This window comes from Haliotis rubra, unplaced genomic scaffold (assembly GCF_003918875.1).
Source record: "Haliotis rubra isolate DU_JTF1 unplaced genomic scaffold, ASM391887v1 Scf3, whole genome shotgun sequence".
NCBI lineage: Eukaryota > Metazoa > Mollusca > Gastropoda > Lepetellida > Haliotidae > Haliotis > Haliotis rubra.
The window spans coordinates 8,089,727-8,113,379 of record NW_025766968.1 but is presented as its reverse complement, the minus strand read 5'-3'; the positions used below and the strand labels follow the sequence as shown (position 1 = coordinate 8,113,379).

The window sequence follows — 23,653 nt, the reverse complement described above, 5'->3', positions numbered from 1 at the left end:
TATTAAATCAACCAGACTTTATAAATGCCTGTCTCAGGAAAAGTTAAATATTCTCAGTACAAATCAGTGGATCGACTAATGTATAACAATGGCGATCTCTAAGTGATGAACAACATGTAAATGTATAACAATGGCGATCTCTAAGTGATGAATAACATGTAAATGTATAACAATGGCGATCTCTAAGTGATGAATAACATGTAAATGTATAACAATGGCGATCTCTAAGTGATGAATAACATGTACTGCAACAACCGGTGAGACTATTTACGAAGGATCATTATCTCATGTATTTCTCGTTTACACCTGCATGTTTCAACTGCACAACCAATAACCTTTAATTATGAAAACAATATGATCCAATTACGATGACTCCATAACGACATATGTCTAAGTGTCCGCTTTGAATCCATTATTACCATGTTACATGCCCAGATGGACAGGGTTGTCATTAATTATTGCATCTTAAAGAGGCTTTTACTCATAAAACAGTTCATAACATTAGTCTATTTACATCACTCAATTACTTTTCGTCCTATCGGTGTTAGTGGGAGACATGATAATGAATGAAATGTAACACTCAGTGAGTCATACTTGATTAAATTACATGTGAGCACTGATTCTGATATCAGCAATATTTTGTACATGGGATTCTGATTTCACTTCATTTCTATTTCAATGTCCAGTTTTCATCATCCGTGCGTGCTTGTTTGACCAGAAGCTATATCAAGTTAATTGCGAGTGGAACCATTCGTCCGCACCAATCATTTTATGATATCGAGAGATGATCCGTCGGTCTTCCAGGCAGACAAAGCAGCTGAAGTTGTGAATTTCAGTCCTGCTGCCGTGCTAATGCCACATCTGAACTTGGGAAATTCAACACGTTTGCTTTAAGGCGCATACTTTGAAATGGTTAGAGATGACTGACTGACTGACCGAGTTTGGTTTTGCGCCGATTTTAGCAATATTCCGGCAACATCACGGCGAGGGACACCAGAAATGGGCTTCACACAATGTACCCATGTGGGGATTCGAACCCGGGTCTTCGACGTGACGAGCCAACGTTTTAACCACTAGGCTATCCCACCGCGCCGGTTAGAGATGAGGAACCCTCAGTACTACAGTGCTCCCATTGGTGTTATGATAAATGTGAGTGAGTGAGTGAGTGAGTGAGTGAGTGAGTGAGTTTAGGTTTACGCAATGTTCCAGCAATATCACTTCGGGGACACCAGAAATGAAAATGAAATGAAATATTTCAACTTGCTGTGGAAGGATATCCTTAAGTGATGGCTTCAGATTCACACCACTTTGAGGAAACCAATAAACATGGATATGGGGTTGACAAACCCAGAAATGTAATCTGGGAATCTTTTGTATTTATGAAGTATCACATTCCAAGTCACCATCTCGAAGGGGCCCTATCTGCAGAGTAGTGACATCGGGTTAGTTCTGTCTGAGACTTTACAGAAAATGCGGGTTTAATCTAAACAACCATACAATTTGCAATGTGGTGTCCCTATATTAACAGAAATGTCTGCCCATAATCGCGTATCTAGTAATATTCCATGTGGGATAATTATGAATCGTTACCATCGTCTATTCGGGTTTGGTTTGTTTCACCTGTATCATTAGATGATTGAATAACTTATAAATATTCCTGATGACACTTCATGTAGTGAAGCCACTCGATACAGTGAATTCAAGATATTGTTTATAGAAGCACGAACATCAGTGACATCGTTTCAGCAAAATATGCCTGTTTACTATTTGGTGCGATCTTTGACAGATAGTACATGTGTTGAATATAGACAAGTATCAAGTGCTAGTACAAACGTGGCTTGCACCAAATGAGGTTGGAAATGTTCCCAGGCATAATATTCAATCATGCGTTCCAATATTACGACAAGCAATTTCATAGGAGACAACCGTTTTGATGTTCTTGTGGATCCCCAATAGCAAAGACAGGATATAGTAAGTGCTGCTGGTATCTGCGTTATTGGTGCTCAATAATAATGCTGTAAAGTATCTTCACCAGAACATGCACGATCGAAGTGATATAATATCCACTGGACAATTCTAAAACAGGTGTTCATCCACCCAACATAGATTGATACAATCCATCTAGTACCCGTGTTGTTACGGTCACATATCCAACGTCATTCAAATACGAATTCGCGTGATTGTAAGATTTCACGTTAGCACTGGATTGAGACTAACTGACAACAGAACTCCCCTCACTGAATTACAGAAAAATCAGAATCAAAGTCTACACACATACACGTTGTTTTGTTAATCCTACATACAATACAGGTACATGATTTGCAACAATATTTATTGTTATTACCTACGAGGGCGAATATATCGGGGTTCATATTTTTCATACGATGCCTTAGGGCAACATATCACCTTGTCATGGTGACGTGACGTCACGAACAAGGCTATGGCGTCACGTTTCTTCTGTGACGTTGCGTTCTACATGCGTTCTACATGCGGTTCTACAAAGGTAGCCAGCCTTTGTTTGAAAGAAGATTTGGGTTTATTTTCCTCAGTTTGACAACTTCGGTAATATACAGAATATTATATTCGTGCCCATATCACACTATCATGGCTTCCCAATATCTTACAATTTGTTATCGTTCTTCTATTAATTTCTCCTGCATGCAATTGTCTTGCTGCGGATCTGTTAAGTTGTTACCTGATCTCTCTGGCTGTCCGTCGAGATCTCGAATGTCTCAAAGTTACAACACGGTTCCACAGAGTTCAAGGTACCGTGGACAAAGTTACAATGAGTAGTCACATTGACAATTCTTCAGCCATAACGTGACAGCAAAAACCCTTGGACAACTAAATGGTTTATTATGATTAACACAAAGGAAAACAACTGAGTAATGCCACTTGTCACATTGACTCTCTGCGAGTTAGCAAATTGGCTTGTTTGAATGGCATCTGATTTGAAATTGTGCAACTCCCAGTTGACACTATTCATTTTTTTGTAGTCCAAGTCCTTATCTTTAAGATTGCAATCAATAGTGTTATGCTGTAGAATGCTATATGTTGCTGCAAAAATGGATATATTAGTACAAATAGTGCGCATGGAGCTTCACATTTTTCACAGGACATGAAGCATTGTACGAACTTCTGCTGTGTGTCATCGCTCTACTAAATCATTTGTGATGATATTCCGATTTTTATCACTGAATTATGTTGCAGTTGTCTTTCAAATTTTTATTAACGGCGTTTCGATTCATTGTAAGCTTGTGCTGTTATTGTTTTACAGTTAAAATAGCAATAGTTTAGTGTTGTTGACTCTATAAGCAAACATCGCCATGACAGAAATATAGATACAATGACATAATGACATTCGCCATGTCAACACTCCGATACATTGAATGTGCAGGATTTCGGTACATGCTTAATGGGTGTAATTATGTAATCCTAAAATGTGTTGTATAATATGTGAAGTTACGGTTTAATGTTTACTGTTACGGTTTTATATCTGTGGCTGTGTAGCATTTATGTTTGGTGCAAGTAAAATGAAGGAACAATCAGCTAATTCCTGCAATGACTCACATGAGAGAGTATTGATGTGTGACTTTATATGCGATAACCTATAATATGCATCCAGGGAATGATGCTGGAACCGTCATGTCCATAAATGATATTGTTAACATGTGGATAACATCAATCATTTGCATTATGCATTCTGCCTTGATACTCACAAATATCGCTAAAAACATTTTGGGAATGTGCCAGTGTTTTCTAATATATGCTTGGTATACTCATGCCAATAATGGTTGTCACCCCCTTCAATTTTTTTATTGGAGAGGGGTGGGGGTGGGGTGGGGAGGAGGGTGACAACCATTATTGGCATGAGTATATTAATTTGAAACGCTATAATATAAAGAAATATTTGACCAGAGGGAACACCCCTCAATACAGGTGAGACGAAATAGTGAAACTCGCGAAGCGTACGATGGACAGCTGAAAAGTTCTGACATTTGATGGATGCCATGGATGGAGATGGTTGGTAATCATGTTTCAACATTATCTGTTCCTGGGTCCTCACACTTCTGCCAACGACCGCCTCCGTGGTGTAGTGGTTAGAGCGTCCGCCCGGAGAGCGGAAGGTCGCGGGTTCGATCCCCGACCGCGTCATACCAAAAGACGTTAAAATATGGTACTTGTTGGTCCCCGCCTGGCGCTCGGCATTAATGGGTACAACAAGAACTGGTCGGCTCGGAGTCAGTATACGGTGTCTGAGTAGGGTATTCATGATTCACTGCGGATTGGTATCTCAGTGGGCTAGCACTATAAAGCCAGCTTCAGTACGGGCTAGTACAAGCAGCCGCACCTACACATACACACGCATGCACGTCGTCATATGAGCGAAATATTCTCCAGCGCGACGTTAAATCCAATTTCACCTCACCTCACCTCACTTCTGCCAACGGTGTTGGAGTGTCTGGATCAGGCTGTTGTAGAAGGTTTCCTCCTCGTGCTGTAGACCGTCCTCCACAGCAAAACTGACCCCCACAATCTCGCAATGCTTCTCAGACAGATCTTTCTGGAAGTGTTAAAAGAAGTGTAAATGTAGCGGTGCCAAATGTAGCTGTGCCAAATTTTGTTAGTGCGGAGGATCCTTGTGAGGTCAAATCCAACTTGTGTATTGAATTGAAGCCATATTTAAAACAGACTTCGACACGGAGCATTGCCTAATGGAAACAACACACCTTTATTGTGGTTTCCTGGTCGTTTAGCCTTAGCATCCACGCGCGAAGTACTGTACAAGCAGATTACCATAGCATTGGCCAATAAAGGTCTACTCTTTCGGGAGCTAGTCCACAAAGAATGCAGGAACGCCGAGGTCTTCTCCGTGACAGCTGACTGAACAGATTGTCCCTTCTGCACAGGAAGAGACGTTAGATGATCCCACTACTGGAACTTCCGTTTAGTCTCTGGTTGATAGTGGTGAACCCATTACCCATCTGCTGTTGCAAATGGCTCACCAAAAGCAGCTGTGACGTGATATACATCATTCATAGTAAGGATCAGTTTAGCCACACCTGGTATGCCTTCAATCTCGTCTCACTCATAATGGCGTGACAGCTACATATTGACGGGAAACCGAAAGTGACATAACAAGGATAACAAATTGGGACCATCTGGGATTTGAACCCACCGCCATCACCTTACAAGGGTAGTGGCAGCAAATTCGACCACGAAGGGCGCTGAATGCATCTTGTATAAACTGTATATACTTGAGAGCAGGAAGTTATTGGTATAAGGCACCTTTTTGTCCTCACTAAAAGGGCCCAATTGCGACGAGATACGTGTAGGACGAGGACATGGCAGAGTATTTACAAACTTCTCTTATCATTGTCATGGTCAACGGTTAAATATCTGTACGATTTCTATTGCCTAAACATAATACATACCATACATATGGTACCCGTAGTGTAAATGCCAAGTTACCTTACATCGTCAAAAGATGAATAATTTATAGATTTCACGTTTGAAGGAGCTGCAGCTAAAGTGCAAAAGAAACGCTTGCCCCTTCATATTTCACAAAATCAACAGAAATGTCTATTAAGACCAACAATAGCTAGAGTTGTGACAGATGTGATATTCAAGACAAGAAATTGATAACATCCACGAGGGCCAGACAAGAGCAATAATGACCATATGTTGCCAAATCGAATTCATTTGCTGAAGGAGTATCCTTCGAGTGACAACAAACTAACACTTCTTAAAATGTTACAAGCCCTAAGAGTATGTTAGAACGACTTCAGTTACTGCAGCTGCAGCTGCTCAACAGGTAGTTGTATTCATCCATCAATGATCTATCATCAACCCAAGCGAAAACAGCGATAATCTGAAAGGGGTCTGCAATGCTGTCAGTCCTCTAACGTTACATTGACGTATGGATTCTTGACTGTTTTTCTATGGGCAAATCCCCCTGCCCCTCCTTAGCCTCTGTCCAGATGATCACGTTACAAGTCCAGGAACATTTGTAAGGCATCAATTGATATTTGAGGCAGATCAGCGACATGATTTGAAGTTGGTCGAGTGAAAAATGATTTTTCCAAACGGATTCGTTCTAATATCAATCTTCAAGACATCGCTGGTGTTTGGAAAGACAGCCCCGTAAGCGATGACTTTCTTTATCTTGCAATCCAATGTTTTCTGTAATTCAAGTCAGTGTAAAGTTCTTTTTAGCCTTCTGGCTATCTTAGAAAATGATTAATGGCAACCGTTATTATAAACCCATATGCGTCGCTCATTTGCCCAATCAAATGGCATATGCTTCAGTGTTTATAACAGGTTCAAAGAAGGAGATTTGTGTTTCCCTTGAATAATTTCACAATTCCATTTATTTCATATTTATAAATCGTTTCATGCATGAAGCCGTTTCCTGGTAGGGTGTCATAGTCTGTTAAGGTTTTATGACAAAGTCACTGAGACATCATGGAATCAAGAAACATGTGACGACGATGAGAGAGTGTCTGGAAAGAGTAATACGATTGTAACTGCTGTCTGGTTTCACGCGATGGTGTATCGTTGTAGCAGAAAATCGTATTTGTGGAGATATCTTTCACTTTGCTGCTGGCAAACCAATATATATTCTCCCATACAGACACTGAAATAATTATACCCATTGCATTCCATGTGAATCTTTTTTTCTCTCGACTCCGTTTTTTATCTATATATTAAGATAATAATGTATTTTTACGTAAAATTATTTCACTTCGTTAACTAGATGTTGGACCATGTTAGTCTAACCAAGACACAGAAGCAAACTTATAGCAAGGAACTAAAGTTTCATGATGGTTGATTCTGCAAGGACGAAATTATGAATTGGATGTTTTATGAGCCTGGTCAGAAATTCACATACCAGTTAACGACAATGAACAGGATTGTCTTGTTCATACCCGATTTGTTTACAAACAAGATCATACGGTTGTAATACTGCTGACAAAAATATCTGCTCATGATATAGTCACAATTGTACAATCGACTCTGCTTTTGGCAGAGATTTCTAATGAATGTCGAAAGGTTTTGTCGCTTCTATTTACGAGCACATCAGTGATCCAAAGTTTATGATTAATTATCATCTCCCCCTGATGTACATCCAAATGCCAAAATTTTATAACTGTGTTAAAAAGATTGTGGGTTTCAATGCGCATAAAATTCAGCATTTTATGAATGTCAAAAGTAATATAAGCGCAATTTTTCCCCCAAAGACTTAGGAGGCATCTTTTTCTGCTGGGTTTTCTTGGAAGATTGCAAAAGGCAAATTGATACAGATATATGTACAGGTATATTAGATTATCTCGAATTCATGGGCACGACCGAACAAAGATTTAAACCAATGTGACAATGCTCCCTGGTATATAATAGTTACGCTGGCCATAATGACAAGTATAAATTGTGAATCCCGACCTCCGCGAGATTGTAGGTGTTCACATTCCTTTAATCAATTCCTCACATTCATTTAATCAGTGCAAGAAAAAAACATAACCTAATCAGAACTACCGGGGCTGTTATTTCTTTACCAACCCTGGAAAGAGACATGGCGTATGCTTGAAGATTATTGGTGCCAAATCGTGATAAAATACGCCGATGCTTAAAAACAATAAAAAACACATTGATGAATAACTCTCAGGGAATATAGTGGTTTATTCGCTTTTTTCCCTCCTGGATTGTATTTTATATCTTCACGATGTAACTGAGAATAATTTTATGTATAACCCACGCGCTCCTTCTTATCGGTCCTTCTTATTTAGTATAATTTTTCTATCTGATATAACGAACCCACCGCTGTTTTATAGAACATGATTCTGTATGTTTAGAAGTCTTCGGTGAATGTCAATACGTCGTCTGTCAGTAATGTAAACCTAACTTTCAATTTCCTTAAGGGACACAAGCAAATCAGGTGATTTTCAATTACCAGAGAAACGGATCACTGTTTTCGTCTGCAGTTGTACATAACTTTTGATTTATCGTTTGAGGTTGGCCGATCATAGTTACTGCTATTGGTATAAATATTTCTCTCTGGACATGTGGATGAGCACGACTCATTAATTTCACAACTGAAGAGACAACCATTTATCAATTCTGACTGGTTATGATTCTCTGTACAGCTAGAAGAGTAACGTATTTGAGATACAGATCATTATTTTTAGAGAGAAGAAAAACTTCGATTGTTAATCCGCGTGGAAACGTGATCGTGTTCTGTCAAAACGATCATATTGAAATCAGATAATAGTGTTCTTCATGCGATGAAATATATTATATATGCGTGATTGCAATATCGTTCCAGTATAATAGCCGTTGGATATTGATTTTAAATATGAATGTCAATGAAACTGAAGTATTTATAACGTTTCTTATGATATTGAAATCAGGCTGCCGATGGTATTTGTAATGTGTTTATCACAACTCTACAAAGCTGAGTATCTCAGAGATGTTCCAGTTCTTCATCCTGGTCTGTCTCTTTGATACTAGTGTTCATGGGTTCCAAAAACGTCAAAATATCAGAAAGTGTTTCATTTCCAAAACGGACATTTCCAATCTATAATGTAATTGTCTTTGGTTTATGAGTTTCAGTGGTGAATCTTTGATTAACACACGGCGCATGTACTCTCCTTAACCTTCGTACTGGATCACTCAACTGTTTTTGTAAAAGGAAACAATTACACTACATACGGTTGACTTCACGATTATAGAACGAAAGACAAACCTGAAGCTTTTCCCACCTGCAATAAACACGAAATACCGGTGCCAGGAAGTGTAGAGTAGGATTGGCTACACCCACACAGTTCTCAAAGAAGGATGCCCACTTGGAACCTACAGGAGTCACATAAATTCCCTGTGGGTATTTTGATCTGGCGTCACTGTATTGACACGAACGGGGCCAACTAGGATAATCCTCTGCTCTTGGGGCTCACTTACTTCATGTGGCAAGGTGTTGTATTGATCGGTGTCAAATGTGGTGTGTAGATTATCGGATCCATGCAACCGTTAAGTACTGAAATCTAATTACGCAGAATTAAACATTCATTAGTCTACACGTGTTTTGTGGTTTTGCTCACTTTGTGAACATGCAAGAATACAAGTGATTTAACGGCATTTCTCGTGTAGCACAAAGAGTGATAGAAGCATTTATGGCAGTGCGTGGCTTGGTGTGTAACAATTTTTCAATTATGTCACTGCGTGTCAGCTTAATGTGAATGGTAATCCCAAGGTGACGTCGGCCGTAGACGTTTACCGCTGAAACGTAGACGCACGGATGTAGTGCTTTCAAGCATAGGAAGTTGTGGATTCGAACCCGCGACCACCAAACCCTGGTAGTTAATGTATTATGAGGTAGTTGAGTTTTACGCCGCTTTTAGCAATATTCCAGCAATATCACGTCGGGGGACTCCAGAAATGGGCTTCACACTTCGTACCCATGTGGAGAACAGAACCCGGGCCTTCGGCGTGACGAGCGAACGCTTTAACCAGTAGTAAACCCCACCGTCCCCAATGTAATATGAAACGTAAACGCCAAAAAGCATCAGGTTTTAAATATAAAGCCGAAAAATTATACGAATGGATCACTGAAAATATGTGCTGACACCAACTGCCCGCGAAAAGGGCAGGCAACTCTGTCATATTTGGTCCACCCATGCTACTCACCTTAAGATGAGTAGTCAGTTTAGTCGTGCAAGAGCGGTTTTTGACGTTTACAACACAGGGTCTAGTTACAACGTAAAAGCACCAATGGGCTCTACAATTATGTCCATCACACAAACGTCAAACAGAATATATGGTGTCTGTTCTCCATTCTCTGAACACGAAAATTCATTTAAAGTGGATCTAAAATAAACCTACGGCTTAGTCACAAAGTATTCGTGGGATAACCACGTCCAAATATTCACTCCACGGGGTCAAGTTGAGTGTGAGCGTTAATTCATATTGATCCGATGTCCACTTCAAGACTTGTCTCTTCTTGACCACTGACAACCCAAAGGCATGGTATGATACATGAGATAGCCAGTGCATGTCTGTCACTATTATCAGTCAATTAGAACGGCGGATGTCTTAAAGATAATTCGTGTTACCCAGATGGGAAATTCCAGAGCAAATGTGATCACGATGGCATGAGATGGCTAGTATTAGCATGGGGTTAATTTGACCTTTGCTTAATCAGAAACTGAAAGTGACTGAAGGGTGTATTTGCACTCTCGGTCGTAAAGATGGTGATATCATCAACAAATGTGTCTCCGTGTCAATTCAGACCATCATTAAGGTGTGATTGTCATCGTTATTCTGGTACTATTTCACATATATTAACAATAGTTTATTACCATATAGCTCACCCTTAAGCGCCATAAATCAATCCACAACAGACCACAATCACCGTATAAATTAGATACAACTCTAATTCTTGTTCAGAGTTACGGTATCTTCCTAAGGGTGTTTTAAACATCAGACCATTGCTTCTTAAACGAAAGTACATGATGGTCTGTAATTTCCGGATAGATTATATTTGTACCTTCAAACAAAATGGACACATTTATCCAATAATGCATAGACTACTGGACTCAGTCTGTATCGTAAGATGGGCGATAGTGTTTCACGGGAACATGTCTACCACTACGGCGAGTCTTTCACCTCGTGTCCTCTGTCTGGTGCTTACGGAGACAAATTAGTGTATTCCCGTTCTGGACTACCAGCGATTGTGCCAAACTCGTGTCTGAGAGATATGAAAATAAGTCAATATGGTACGCTGCGTTTGGTCTCTATTGTGTTCCTCATGTTCCATATACCTTGTAACGTGAGATAGCTAACTCTGTTCTCAATCGGACCATAATGGGTTTATAAAACATGCACATATGAATGCTGAAGTGATGGTTTCCGTGGGTCGTATATTCAAAGCAGACTGGAACGTAAGGGTAGGCGTTAGGGTGGAAGACGCGAAAGGACATTTGCAATACACTGTATGCCACGTGTCCGCACCATGTCTCTATTGAATCTGTAATGTCAGTACGTGCTTATTTTAGTACATGCTATGGGGAAATCCAAAAATACCAGAAATAAGAATTCCGCTCAAAGAGAATTGTGAGAAAAAGGACCATTGTTGCTGTGTTTGCTGTCAATGGTTTATAAATATTTAATTTACGGATTTGATCAATTCTTTACGTAACAAGAATTGAATATATCTAAACCATAACATTTCTTTTCTTCACGCCATGTTCTTTATCCCAACACAAAAAATAAAAAGAATTCGAAAGGTCAAATACAATTATTACACCATCAATGCAGTTTAATGTTTTCCCTACATTTCAAAATTCACATTAGAATTATTTTTACAATTCTTTTCAACCTCTTCAATGTATATAGAAACCACACTGAAAAAGTCCATTGTATTTGCATTACATGGTAGGCCATTAACCAAATAAAAGAAAACTTCAGTAGGTGTTAGTTCCTTGGTTGTCTGTGTTATAAGGTGTATCTACAAACGCTTGTGTCAATAGCAGTGCGTTCTTGCTACGGGAACATTACGAAATACCAACACTAGAATACCAAGCCTGAACGCGCATAATTCTCCAACTGCGTAAGAAAACTGGTTTTCTTCTTGATAATAACCATAGCATGAAACGAAAACTCAATAATGTCTCAACACACGTGAATAATGCATCCGTTGCCCAAACAGCACTGTATTGCCTTATACAGACAATCAATAGTGACATCATCGTTTCATAGATATGTGTCGTCAAGAATCAATCAAAACATATCAGAACATCTAATAACATCATGTAAATATCGTAACTTAAAACCCTTTTCTATTATTCTATGAATAATAGATTATATAACATTATCGTGGCTAAAGTTAATAGTCTCGAACCATGCATGAATAACTCCCAAGAACGCTGGCCAGTGATTTTGTCAGGCGTAGATGTATATCATATATTTGTCATGGGAAGAGACGATGTAATTTTAGCTTATGAATTATTTCGTTCAATCGATACAGATATGGAATATCAAAAATACTCCTCTTTTTCCATTAATGATGGTAAATGCAATCGATTTTCATTGCAATACCAGATAGCTTCGTGTTTTGTCTTTAATTAATAATGTGATTTTAACGTCTAAAGAGCATTAACATAACAATGACTTCTGAGTCAGTCTGTGTCGGACTGAAAGAGTAAATGTTGTAAGTATTGTGGTGCCGTGTTCTCCAGTATGTTCGCTAACGAACAGTAAACGTCAGTGGATGGCTACAAGCACAGGAGAATGAGTATTCACGTTGCTTTGAGTTTCTACACGATAACCATAATCGGGATTCGGATCAGACTCAGCCATTGCTAACAGTGGCACGAGCAAGGATCGGGGGATTGTGACAACTGGCTCTGAGTTAAGGCACCGCAGATACAGTAAGCACGTTTGCGGAAATCACAGAGTGTCTTGTAAATACCCGTCTCGATAGTCTTTGTTGTTGTGAACACATCAGCACTTAATTACTTTTGCTGATCCCAAATATAGACAGGGCCTATCCGATGTATCAAAAACATTGAATTCACTTGCCTTTTTGCCACGAATCCGACACGATCGTTAAGCTTCTTTCGAAATTAATTGTATTGGACTCTACAAGTGATGTCATACGCAGCTTTTTTGTTTTGTCTGTCCCGGGTATTGACGTGGCGTCCTGTTGTCTTTGCAAAGTCTCCTTATCGATATGACAAATGAGACTTTGCATTGGCTGTTTTCTTGTACGCAGGATCTTATCAAAATGTGTATGCCTATAAATGGCAAATAACAGACAATGATAAAATGTGAGATGCCATTATACTTCATCCCACATTATCAGATAAAAAGACATTTGGACCAAAGAAGGGCAATTAGATTCTGACATGAAATATTTATACTTCGATAGTGTATAGAAATATAACACCAGTCACTTTGCCATTACAAACTAAACATTCAGTCATATTGATGATTTATTGTTCTGTAGAATAAATGCAATGATGTAGTAGTTTTCAAAAGGCATTCTTAAATATGTCCAATATAACAAACTAACAAATCGGTACCTTAGGCAAAACGTCGTAAGCAATCATTCCTCTGGAGCTGTTTGGACAATTTTCAACATTCAAAATGGTAATATAAAAATCAATGACCAGAATCTGACTTTAAACAAGTTTTATATATTTGAATGTTTACATAATGAAGATTCGTGTTTCTATCAACAACGAGGGGCGGTGGGGTAGCCTAGTGGTTTAAGCGTTCGTTCGTTCACTGAAGGCCCTTGTCCGATTTCCAACAGGGGTATAATGCGTGAAGCACACTTCTGGTGTTCCCCGCCGTGATATTGCTGCAATATTGCTAAAAGCAGCGTAAAACCCAACTCAGTCTATCAACAACGTCATCGTTCTTTTATAGCTTCAGTACCACTACATCTACCATCAGTCATGTCTACAGTGATTTAAGCTCTCTGCACTGTTCCATAAACCATACATGGCATAAAATATAAATTTGCTTCACAAGCCTGTTCTAAAGGAAAAAACAGAATGGTGTGAAGTACGTAGTGAAAATGGTCCAGTATCGGAATGGACAATCAGGGGGAAAGGTTTGATATACATGTATGCACATGTGAATTAATGTGATCATATCTACAACTATTCACTGTACTTTCACTGTACTAAATGACAGAAAAAGTGAAATAAAAACAAGTATATACAACGATAGTGACAGAGTAACCGCCGTCTTTGACAACCTTCCAGAACCTTCATATCGGCGGAAAGCCCGATGTGACGTAGATGTCAGATGTTTACCTCTTTCGTAAAACGAACCAGAATTCTGACAATCATAGGTTTTTGGTGCATCTAAGGGGCCCAACCCGGGCATCTAACTGCGGAGCAACCTGTGCCCCCTATAACCATTCATCTTTGAAAATTCAGACATGACACCAAGTACATACCCACAAATCAAACCTCCTTTCAAATATCCTAAACATTCTTCCTCGGCGGGACATTATATTGTATTTTAAACACAAAGACTCCACAGCAATCATGTTTTTGTTCACTGACATCGAATTTATTTATCGTGTCTCTCTGTGTATAACTGAAAGTCAATACCATCTTTAGCTATTAGATTTGCATTTGTATGAGTCATGCTCGGTGATGACTTCAATCCATTATTCATATATATATTCTGAATCAGTCAAGTCCACAACTCCATACCATGTTTATTGTAAAACTAGTGATGAGTTGCGATATTGCATACCATACACTCGCCAGCCAAGGGACTCAACGGTGATGTCATTTGTGTTTTTATCTTGAACTGGTGATCAAAGCCAAAAATGCATCCCTACTGAGTTTTGTTTTTGCCCTATTAGCACAATATTTAATAAATATTCTGATGTTTCTCTTTACAGTAGATATTTCATATTAATTGTAATTTTGTTTGTCAGTAATGAGAATTAATTTGAATATTTTACACAATATTTAGAAAGAAGGGATATGACGTGTCAAAGTGTTCAACGTATGTGTACAATAATATGACTACAAGGACATGAATGTGTATTGTATTTTAAAATAATATTTTCTGGGTTTTTTTAATTGCTAAGACATCAATTTGGTTCATGTCACTCTACTTGATGTAAATGCCGTTTTTCTGATACTTCATCAAAATCATTTTAAAAGTATCACGGTGAGAGCTTCGTCCCACGTCAGACGGGACAATTCGACTGAATTAATTAAAAACCAACTTGTCACCTACACTGACTTGATTACCAAGTGCTTTAAGATGCTTTCTCAGAATGTGTTCATTTCAATAAAACAGTGAAATTGTGAGCCATTTATCATCGCGTTATTAGACAGAAAGCTCGGCTTTTTTGCTGAAGGAATTATTTGGGATGACAGTTTATTGACACAAAATCAACAAAATTGAGAGTAATCCTTTTCTTTGGCCTTTTCTGTCACTGAAGGCAGATGGTTTATTTCCGTGATAGAACAGTGACAGTTGCAAGCAGCTTTTTAACCATAGTAAATGAAAATATATTATAAAATATAAAGCAACATGTTTTACACATTATTGCAAAATGTATTAAACAATGTAAAACACTGCCAAGCATGTAATTGAACACGCTGTGGCGTAATTTCGGATTGTCGTAACATGCAGAACACTCAAAATGCTCTCGCCGATAACTAAATAGCTTTAATAATACGACGTGTACGTCAATCCCGAGTCAATTCGTGAGCTTTGGAAGTGTTCATCTACGACTGTAGACATAAAGTAAAGACTGATATTATCATTACAAATGCATACTGTTGAAATAGGATACACGGATATACACGGATACCTGTTTGAGCATTTCATACATCATTTCATGGATCACAAACACAATTTGATGATGTTTTCGGGTTGATGTTTTGTATATTGTTTCAAACAGAACATCATTGGAATAACGCGATGGTTAAGTTGAAAACGATTCCAGTGTACAATGATTACCATGTTGTTTTTTATAACTATCTGACGTTGTTGAGACTACAAAACCCTCCAAAAGTAATTTTTCAAAAAACAAAACCATGCACAGACATCAGTTGGACATGTCCAACCATCCATCGATCTTTAGAGCATTACATGCCACACTTTTATCATGAACATCGCATGTTTACATGTTACATCAATGTTCAAGTCTCACTCAGAAAGCATTTCCTTCAGAGAATCACCATCAAGTGGAAGTAACGATATTTCAAATGAAACCCAAATATAGATACCATGAAATATCAAACATTGCCAAATATATTCCACAACCGAACAAACGTGTGAGTTTTTGCATGATTACTCACGAATCCCATGATACTGGCCAAGAAAACGCAGACCCCTAGTCGAAGCTTAGAAGCATTAAACATTCCTCCAGCTCTCCATCAAGCCCAACTCACAGTATTTGAAACGTATTAAAGAATGAATCTGATTATTATCATACGTTATTGCCAATGACATGTCTGCCAAATAGAAAATGAGAACTGAAACGTATTTCTGACGTTGATTGACGGTTGTACATATGTCCCATGTCGATTCCCCTTTGCATAAACACACGCATTGCTCTCAAGGGAACGCCACCTATTACTAAATACCTACTTAAGGAAATCCGCTGATCGATTACAAGAGTAGTTCTTTCCCCAATTATTGTGTGTGGGTATAAATTCATTGTTTTCTTATCGTGAACTGTTCTCGTAAAAGCCATTGATGACTGGTGGATTCAGACAGAATCAACCATAATGACAGGGTGGAATGTCTGGATACTGCCCCTCCCTGCCACCCTCGATGAACGTGATACATGGATGTAGCTGAACGTTTCCCATACCTCAAAACAGACACCATAGGGTTTCTTGTGTTCGCCGTATAGGTATAAACACTGTATTGATACATTGAGACGCATACATGCAATAACCGATGGCATGTTGGTCAGCAAATGGTTTTATTAACTGGACCTCTCAGATCAGCTGAGTACTTACGATTGTTCCAAAGAGGGAATACGTAGTGGTACACTAAGTGATTCATTCATACAGAGTTTGACACTGTTTTACATTTGACGCGAAGTGGAATATCTTATCTGAGGCTGAGTAATCTCTGGCGTTGACGTCTTAAATACATCGATCACCCTCCTCCTTAAAGCTCAACGCCTCCGATGCGTCTCTTGGACAACACACCCGTTGGTATTCTTTGCATTCGCCTTCACAGCACATTGCTCTGGTGACAATTGTACGCATCTCCGTTGGTCAAGAACCCGTGAAGATCCGGGTTAGAATTGATCTTCAGTAACCCATGCTTGTCGTAAGAGGCGACTAACGGGATTGGGTGGTCAGGCTAGCTGACTTGGTTGACACATGTCATCGTATCCCAAATGCATAGATCGATGCTCATGCTGTGGATCACTGGATTGTCTGGTCCAGAATCGATTATTTACAGACCGCCGCCATACAGCTGGAATATTGGTGAGTGCGGCGTAAAACTAAATTTACCCACTTGACTCCTTCGGTCAAGGTGGTTGGTAATTTGATCCTTCTTGATCTGACATATGCTGACGATTACCTACAAGATGAGACATCACTTTGTATATATGTCATGGGTCATTATTAATCTCTTTAATCTGCTGAATGGATTTTCTGAAAGAGGAGCATCATGATCAAAGTGTTACTTAGCATGTTAACATTCAAGTGATCTGCTATATTTGTATACTGTATTATCATGAACAGCCAATAATATTTGATGCAGTAAGTTACGGCTGTAACACACTCAAAGGGATCACTCATGTTAGTTCGTCATAACCGTAGTTCCATATACGCATTTAAAATGAAACAGCAAGTGGTTGGGACCAAAAACGTCAATAGCATTGACCTGGAAAGAATAATCCCTTAAACGTATAAGTATTATCAAATCTTTGGAATTATTTACTATGAGCATGTTGAAAGAGAAAATATTTAACGTTTGTTTTACACTTTGAAAGCAGCATAAACGGATTCAGTGGAAAAAAACAACAACAACAAAAACAACCAAAATAACAACAACCAAAAACAAATAAAAAATCTGATGTAGCCGAGGAACTTTATTGAGAAAATGATGCTACATATACGACCTAATTTCTATCTTTATCCCATCAGAATCGATTAAGTAAACAGGCTTCAAATTATCAAAAAGTCGTAGACTAGTGGATAAGATTGAAATCAAATATCCCCCTCCCCCACTCCCTTCTTTGCTTGCGTTCGACTGTTAAAAAAATAAATACAAATAATAGATACAAATAGTGTAATAACGATTATATCAATAGATGCATAATCGTTCACAAATATATTTACATCCATATTCAGTATGACTTACATGCATTATTGCAACACGCGACATTAATCTACAACAGATTAGTTATGATATTCTATATTATTTAATTCGAATGATTATTACAATCGTAATAAACTGACATCCAATGATCGAGGGAAAGTACCAGTGCCTTGAGCATGCACTAGTTGCCTGGATATGTGCGCTATATAAATATCCTATAATAATAATATAACATAATGAGGAGTTAACAGAATCTGAAGTCAATGCAGTATTCAGTATGCAATATTTCTACATTAATTGCCAAATAATTGAGCGACATGAGGTTCATCAAAAGTGAAACATTGTATTGAATTAAACAAATCATTTTGAATACAGTTGGTTTCTGAGTATAATGTTTTGGGAGTAATATCTTTCTGAATTCATTAAGATACTGACAGTTAAACAGATAATAGTATTCATCTGCAATATCATTTTACATACAGAAATTGCATTGTGTTAAATTTGTACTATCTACCGGCCTCAATCGGCAGACTGTGATAGGAAAGTCTAAACTGGGTCAAACTAAATTTGCATTTACTTGACAAATATTGTAAATACAATTTACATATCAAATTTCTTTTTTTTTCATAGTTCTTTTCAAAGCTGCCTTTCGAAGATGATTCTATATCTGCTTTTATGTATATAAAGATCTATACACGACTATTCTTCTTTGAGTGGCATATTTAGAAGTTGGTGAATCAGAAGAGAACAAACTTTTTGGATGAACAACTTCGTTATTCGGATGAGGCGACGTTTTGATACAGATACTTGAATCCTTGCTTGACAACGATACAAGAATCTTTATCGAAGCGTCGCATCACTCGAGTAAAGAAGTTGTTCAACCAGTTTGTCCTTGATTTATACAGCTTTTCTTACAATATGTATTATCTATTCTCAGTTCTCTCAAAACGGATTTACTCATGTATCATTATTTCCCATTTAAATGTCACTCATACAAGAGATTAATATATTTTTGTACGACATGGTTGATGCAGTAAAAAAATAAATGCCATAGACTACTACATAATTTTGTGTGTTTTTTCTGTATTTTTTTTTTCAATACAAAGGTTTGTGCTCAGTCTCAGCATACAGGATATATCGGGGAGCTTTATTCTTAACACCCAGCAGTTCTCTTAGGAACGTTAGATGGATATTTCCAATTAGATTTTGGATTCCACACGCCCATATTTCAGAGCCCTACGTTCAGTTTAATTTACAACTGTACCAAATAGTTTTAATTGACAGGTGATGTATCAATCATAATATCTGGCTCTGGAGACTCTTCTCACATGATGCTTTTCTAGCGGATGTAAAAGAACATTTCCTACCAAATATGATACCTCTTCATTTATATCCATCTATATTCTGAAAGTAAATGCTTATTTTAAGATTATTTCCATATTCCCTTTCATTGTCATTGAATATAAGGACATTGTATTTGTCAACGCTGATACTTAGTTTCAATATTCACTAAATACACCCAACAGTTCCTGGAGATAATTTTTACATGTTATATGACAGTATCACCCGTGTATAACAATGAAAAAGACTTCGAATATATACATAGCTCTTTATCACATACAATAACCCCTTTACAAGAAACCCGTGAACATACGGGTTAGAATTCAGCAACCCGTGCTTGTCGCAAGAGACGACTAACGGGATCGGGTGGTCAGGCTCGCTGACTTGGTTGACACGGGTCATCGTATTCCAATTGCGTACGTATCCCAATTGCGTAGATCGATGCTCATGCTGTTGATCACTGGGTTGTCTGGATAATTTACAGATTGCCGCCATATAACTAGAATATTGCTGAGTGCTGCGTTAAACAACAACCAAACTAAACCTTCACAATATCATTAAGAAATAAAGAAAAACGTCTTGTCTTACACCTTTATGACAAGGAGAATATTCTGAAGTAGCAACTTGTTTTACATCCCTTCCTGTGTTCCATTTTACAGATGCCGTGACGTTTGAGCCAAGTTTTGACGTCCCCATGGTAAACGTCACCGTCAAGCAGGGTACTACTGCCATTTTGCCTTGTTCTGTGAAATTTCTGGGTCAACATCAGGTATGTCTCTTGCTTTAATAGACTGACAACTCTTGTTCAAAGTAGCAACTCTGATTATTATGAAAGCGTGGCCACTATTGTACGATTTCGCCCTCGCGTATGAGCTCAGTGCTGGAAGAACAACCAATGGAATGGGACACCGATTGTGGAGTTATTGTGGAGTTATATCATTCAGAGGAAACATACGACTCTCATGTTTCTTATTGATGTGGGATTCGAACTCTTTATAGCTCCTGACATGTCCAAGAGACGCGATACTCCCAGCGCTTTGGAAAACTGGACATCCAGTGACCCACACCAAATATGTAATATGAACTGCGGAAATTATGGCACGTCCTAGAATAGGTGATTGGAATGTCAATATCCTCCAGGTATCTGACATTACAACGTCTAGACCTGCACTTTAAATTGGTCGGAGTCCCTTTTAGGAATCTCTGTGTATTTGTTGACGGTCATCATTCGATGAAGACATTAGATCAAGCTAGAAACACTTATGAATTGAGCGAAATTGCGCGCCATACACACACATGTGAGCACGCACGCACGCACGCACGCACACACACACCTAACTTGTCAAACATTTTGTGAAGCTACGTTTTTAATGTTGGTAAGCATAAACTGCACGTGAACTGATACATTAGCCACTAGCGGTGACCAGCCCCCAGCCTTCAATCTCGAGTGGCCCACCTTTGATTAACGTTCGCACGCTGGACCGTATGGCCGTCTTTTAGAGTAAAGGTTAGACCTGTGAAATTAGAGTTTGGCGCCAAGCAAGGATTCATATGTAACGGGTAACGGAAAGCAATCAAGATAGAGCCGCAGGTGCAATGTTGAGTCAACAAAACACCCTTTCAACGTGTTTAAGATGACAAGCAAGAGACATAATATCTTCCGTGGCGACGCTGACAAGTATTGGGCATGTAAGGTATATGGTAACTGATCAGGGTTCTGCTCTATCAATTAATGTACACATACTTACCTTTGCCTTGAGTCCTGGTTTCTTTTGTGTATGTCTGTGTGCGTGCTGTGGTGGGTGGAGGAGAGGGGAATACGAGGGTGGGGGTTGTCGTTGGTTAGTTGGTCACATCCATTTATAGACGCATCGCTTTGCAAATACACACAGGTCAGTCACCACACGGAAACATGAAACTATTCGTCTTATCTTATTTCGTAAGAGTCTTCCCATTTGCTGAAACTTTGTAAGACTATACTCAATGTGCGGACCAAGATTTATATCTGTGGATCTATTTTGTGTCGACGTTCGGTAATGTTCTGAAGAACATGTGCTGTTTGCGACTCTCTTGTTTCTTTGGTAAATGAACATTTGTTCCATGGCATTTTTAACTTTCACCTGACGGTACCTGAATCGTACAGGTTAAATGTTTTAAAAGACAACCAAAGGACCTGGCGACAAGTTGTCGACATATAAGATGACCTGAATGTAACGTTTAGTGAAAAAAAATCTTTCAAAGAAAACGTGACTTTCTGGTCTTCAGGCAATGACCGAGACACAATTCTGGCAAATATCCCCGACAACACCCCTAGCCAAGAATATGCTTTTAGTGCGTGTCCTGTGGTAGGACAAGGTCAGATGATCTTTCAGCTAAGGAATGACGTACATGAATGCCTCGCATCATATCGAAGTAGTAAATGATGTGTTCTACCTGTGGAGCAGGATACGCTTTTCGCGAAAACCTTGTAACATTACCAATTCATGGCCTCTTCTTTTAACGGATATATAATTTTTTATGATCATGTACATGTTTATGTTGGTTGTGTTCCAGTTTCGATTTTACATCTTAAAAGATCACTCATAAACTTGTTTACATATATGCATGCACAACACTCTTTTTTCTCATTATGATATGAGATTTTCAAGAAACCAAGACATTATGTTGTGCTTTCATGTAGTTGAAAAGATCAGACGAAACCTAATATCCATCGGTGTCCAATTAGACAACCCTCGACAAGCAACTGATAGCTTTGATACATAGGGCCCCAAAGGTGACCTGAACGATTTTTCTCAGCTATCGACCGAGATGCAACAACACAAACAGCGTCTTGAAGGGCATTGTGGCTTTATCATATGCGTCATACTTGCAACATGGACGACTTTTTTGTGTCTTTCAGGTTGTATGGACTGACCAGTGGTCAACGCTTTTGACCTTTGAAGATCGACGGATCATTGATGATGAACGTTTAAGCGTTGAGAGACCCTATACTACAGACTGGAATTTGCATATCAGAACTGTGAGGCACAACGATCAGGGGATTTACAACTGTCAGGTCAATACAAGTCCGGTGAAAATTAAGACCGTGAATCTTAAAGTACAAGGTGAGATGAAGTGACATGTTGTATGTACGTGAGTATATGAACTGCGGTGAGTGGAAGGTCTGTGGTTCTGGGCATTGATGCGTCATACCAATGTGTAGTTGGTTGGTTTGTTGTTTAACGCCGCCTTCAGCAATATTCCAGCTATATGGCGGTGGGCTGTCAATAATAGAGTCTTGACCAGACAATCCAATGATCAACATCATGAGCATCGATCTACACAGTTGGGATACGATGACATGTGTCAACCAAGTCAGCGAGCCCGATCCCGATAGTCGCCACTTACGACAAGCATGGGTTACTGAAGATCAATTCTAACCCGGATCTGTATGGGTAGTCATACCAATTGACGTTGAAAGATGGTGCATGTTCTAACTGTATCTGGTGCTCAGTATTAAGGGGACAAAATGAGGTTTGGTCCCATTATCTGAATGAGCATCCATGTTAACCTCTCATTGAGATATCAGTACGAATTCGGTAATAGTTCGACTAGTACAGGCAGCTTGCAGCTCGAGCGTACGCATACGCACTTTCCGATACAAGTGTAATCTAGAACACTAGGTTCAAGCCATTTCCCCATCGCCTCACATGACCTCGTAAAGAAAACCATTCCATGAAATTCCCCTTGGATCAGTCTTGAACTAGCATGTAGGACGTAACAGTAATACATCTGCTTGAGAAAAGCATCATGTAGTGTATGTATATTGCGGAAAGGTAAGGAGGAAGAAGCAAAGTGACCTACTAAAAAGCTAAATTGTACACCTTTTTAAGTTATATTTTTCCAATCAAAAATCTTTCTTCACGTCAAGATGGGTCGTAGTTAACTTAACCATTTGACCTGCACGAGTTTGGTTGGAGTGCGCAGGTTGGGCCTGACAGTGTCACTAGTACGGAATGGTAAGTACTAACCGGTCGTGGATCACTTTCTTTGTTGATGTCGTGTACGTGCAATATTCAATTAGGTTCCTCGTCAATAATTAAACTGATGTTTAGCAACACGGCAGCAGATTAAATCACGACCTTCTATTGATAGCATGGGAGTGTGAGCAGCTCTTGACAAAAACGACGTGCGTAATGAGGTTAGTAGTGGGCGATGTAGGAAGAGACTGATTAGTCCTTTGGCAAAAGATCATTACTTCGTGAACGATTCCCTTTGTAATAAATGAGTGAGTGAGTGAGTTGGGTTTGAAGCCGCTTTGAGCGGTATTCCAGTTATATCACGGCATTTCCGTTCACTGTTGCACGAAACTCCGAGACGGTCATCAACCCGTTAAGATTCGGGTTAGAATTGATCTTCAGTAACCCATGCTTGTTGTAAGAGGCGACTAACGGGATCGGGTGGTCAGGCTCGCTGACTTGGTTGACACATGTCATCGTGTCCCAATATC

At 39.0% G+C, this 23,653-nt stretch overlaps 1 protein-coding gene across 2 annotated transcripts in view; it reads left to right on the top strand.

Annotated features, from left to right (window-relative positions):
* The window catches only part of LOC124282492 (lachesin-like), a 59,723-nt gene that overhangs the window by 23,622 nt on the left and 12,448 nt on the right, over positions 1-23,653 (top strand). For both annotated transcript variants that reach the window (XM_046718504.1, XM_046718503.1), the window contains exons 2-3: positions 19,824-19,933; positions 22,064-22,268. In XM_046718504.1, the coding sequence (XP_046574460.1) occupies positions 19,824-19,933; positions 22,064-22,268 (315 nt within the window). The remainder of the gene's footprint in view (positions 1-19,823; positions 19,934-22,063; positions 22,269-23,653) is intronic.